The sequence below is a fragment of the Oncorhynchus nerka genome, linkage group LG1 (assembly GCF_034236695.1).
Source record: "Oncorhynchus nerka isolate Pitt River linkage group LG1, Oner_Uvic_2.0, whole genome shotgun sequence".
Classification (NCBI taxonomy): domain Eukaryota; kingdom Metazoa; phylum Chordata; class Actinopteri; order Salmoniformes; family Salmonidae; genus Oncorhynchus; species Oncorhynchus nerka.
The window spans coordinates 52,530,673-52,532,536 of NC_088396.1; the positions used below are offsets into that span (position 1 = coordinate 52,530,673).

The 1,864-nt window shown below is 38.4% G+C and overlaps 1 protein-coding gene across 1 annotated transcript in view; it reads right to left on the reverse strand.

Annotated features, from left to right (window-relative positions):
• Nucleotides 1–524: 524 nt before the first annotated feature.
• Nucleotides 525–1,864, reverse strand: part of LOC115124880 (desmin-like) — a 16,862-nt gene continuing 15,522 nt past the window's right edge. The window contains exon 9 of the mRNA XM_065019624.1: nucleotides 525–1,058. Within this exon, the coding sequence (XP_064875696.1) occupies nucleotides 1,017–1,058 (42 nt within the window). The 3' untranslated portion in view covers nucleotides 525–1,016. The remainder of the gene's footprint in view (nucleotides 1,059–1,864) is intronic.

Genomic DNA, 1,864 nt, shown 5'->3' on the forward strand with positions numbered 1-1,864 from the left:
TATGAAGACTAGTATTACCTCCTCCTGTTAATATGAAGACTAGTATTACCTCCTCCTGTTATTATGAAGACTAGTATTACCTCCTGTTAATATGAAGACTAGTATTACCTCCTCCTGTTAATATGAAGACTAGTATTACCTCCTGTTATTATGAAGACTAGTATTACCTCCTGTTAATATGAAGACTAGTATTACCTCCTGTTAATATGAAGACTAGTATTACCTCCTGTTATTATGAAGACTAGTATTACCTCCTCCGGTTATGAAGACTAGGAAGCTAAATCCTCGTTACTCCATTGTAATACACTGGTATCCGTTATGGTAAGTTTTAATCAGACAAGAAATGAAACAAGCTCATTAATTAACCCATCCCTGTTTTACTTCAGCAAAATGGCACCCTATTCGCTATTTAGTGCACTACTTTTGACCAGAGCCCTGTTCGTTCCTGTTAAAAGTAGTTCACTACATAGGGGATAGGGTGCCATTTGGGATACAAATATATATAAAATAACCAAGGAATAGAATCAATTGTATTCTCTTTTGAAGATATCTTTATTTCAAATCATTTGCCACTGTGAAACTATTGTGAAGCAAAGAGACCCACTCACACACAGACGTGCACTACAGAGATCCATCTCTTGACCTTCTGGAGATCCCCTCTAGCCATGCGTGTTCTGTTCTGGCCAGGGCCTGACTTGACTTTCACTCCACCTGGTTCCCACCTTCTGATTACTGTAACTTAACATTGTCTTTCTTCTTATGTTCTTCTGCTTCGGAGATGGGTCATATAACATCTGATTAGTTGGAGTTCACGAGTTATAAACATTCCTATGAAGGATATAACCCTTCATAAGGTGGTTATAACACTTCGTAAGGTGTTCATAACTCACTCCCCTCTCAAAAAAAGAGACCTTTTTTTAAAACGAGGCGTTGCCTTAGAAACGGCAGCTCGTATCTTTGTATGTAAACATCCCATTTTTTTTTTCCTAATTTAAGCTTGTTGTTGTTGTTGTTGTTTACATGATGTCCTGCTGGTGCTGTGTAGATTCACTGACCACCTGCGGGAGGAGAGGAGAGTCCGTCAGGGTGGATAGGTCAGGCACAGTGTCAACAAACAGATGGCTTCGAGAGACACAGTACAGTGTATTTTATGGTTTATATTGACCCGTTATTTCAACACGTTGTACCCTTTGAGACCAACGTCTCTTTGACACGGGAGCCTTTGCTTCGTTCAATTAAAAAATATATATAAAATACAACAGTCCCCTCATATAAATACCTTGGCATAGTTAAATAAATAAAAATATATATTTTAAAATGTGGATCGATGACAAAGTTGTCATTTAAAACACATGCATGAACTAACCACAGGAGGCTGGTGGCACTTAAATTAGGGAGTAAGTGCTTGTGGTAATGGCAGGAGTGGAATAGGTGAAATTTTATTTTACCTTTATTTAGCTAGGCAAGTCAGTTAAGAACACATTCTTATTTTCAATGACGGCCTGGGAACAGTGGCCTGTTCAGGGGCAGAACGACAGATTTGTACCTTGTCAGCTCGGGGGTTTGAACTTGCAACCTTCCGGTTACTAGTCCAACGCTCTAACCACCCAGGCTACGCTGGTTTCCATGCCAATTTAAACTCTCTAATCTATGGATTTCACATGACTGGGAACTCAGATATGCATCTGTCCATAAAAAAAAATCAGCTACAATAGTCGTTTACAACATCAACAATGTCTACACTGTATTTCTGATCAATTTGATGTTATTTTAATGGACAATTCTTTTTTGAATTTTTTTCTTTCAAAAACACGGACATTTCTAATTGACTCCTTTGGAACGGTGGTGTACATGGAACAGAAAT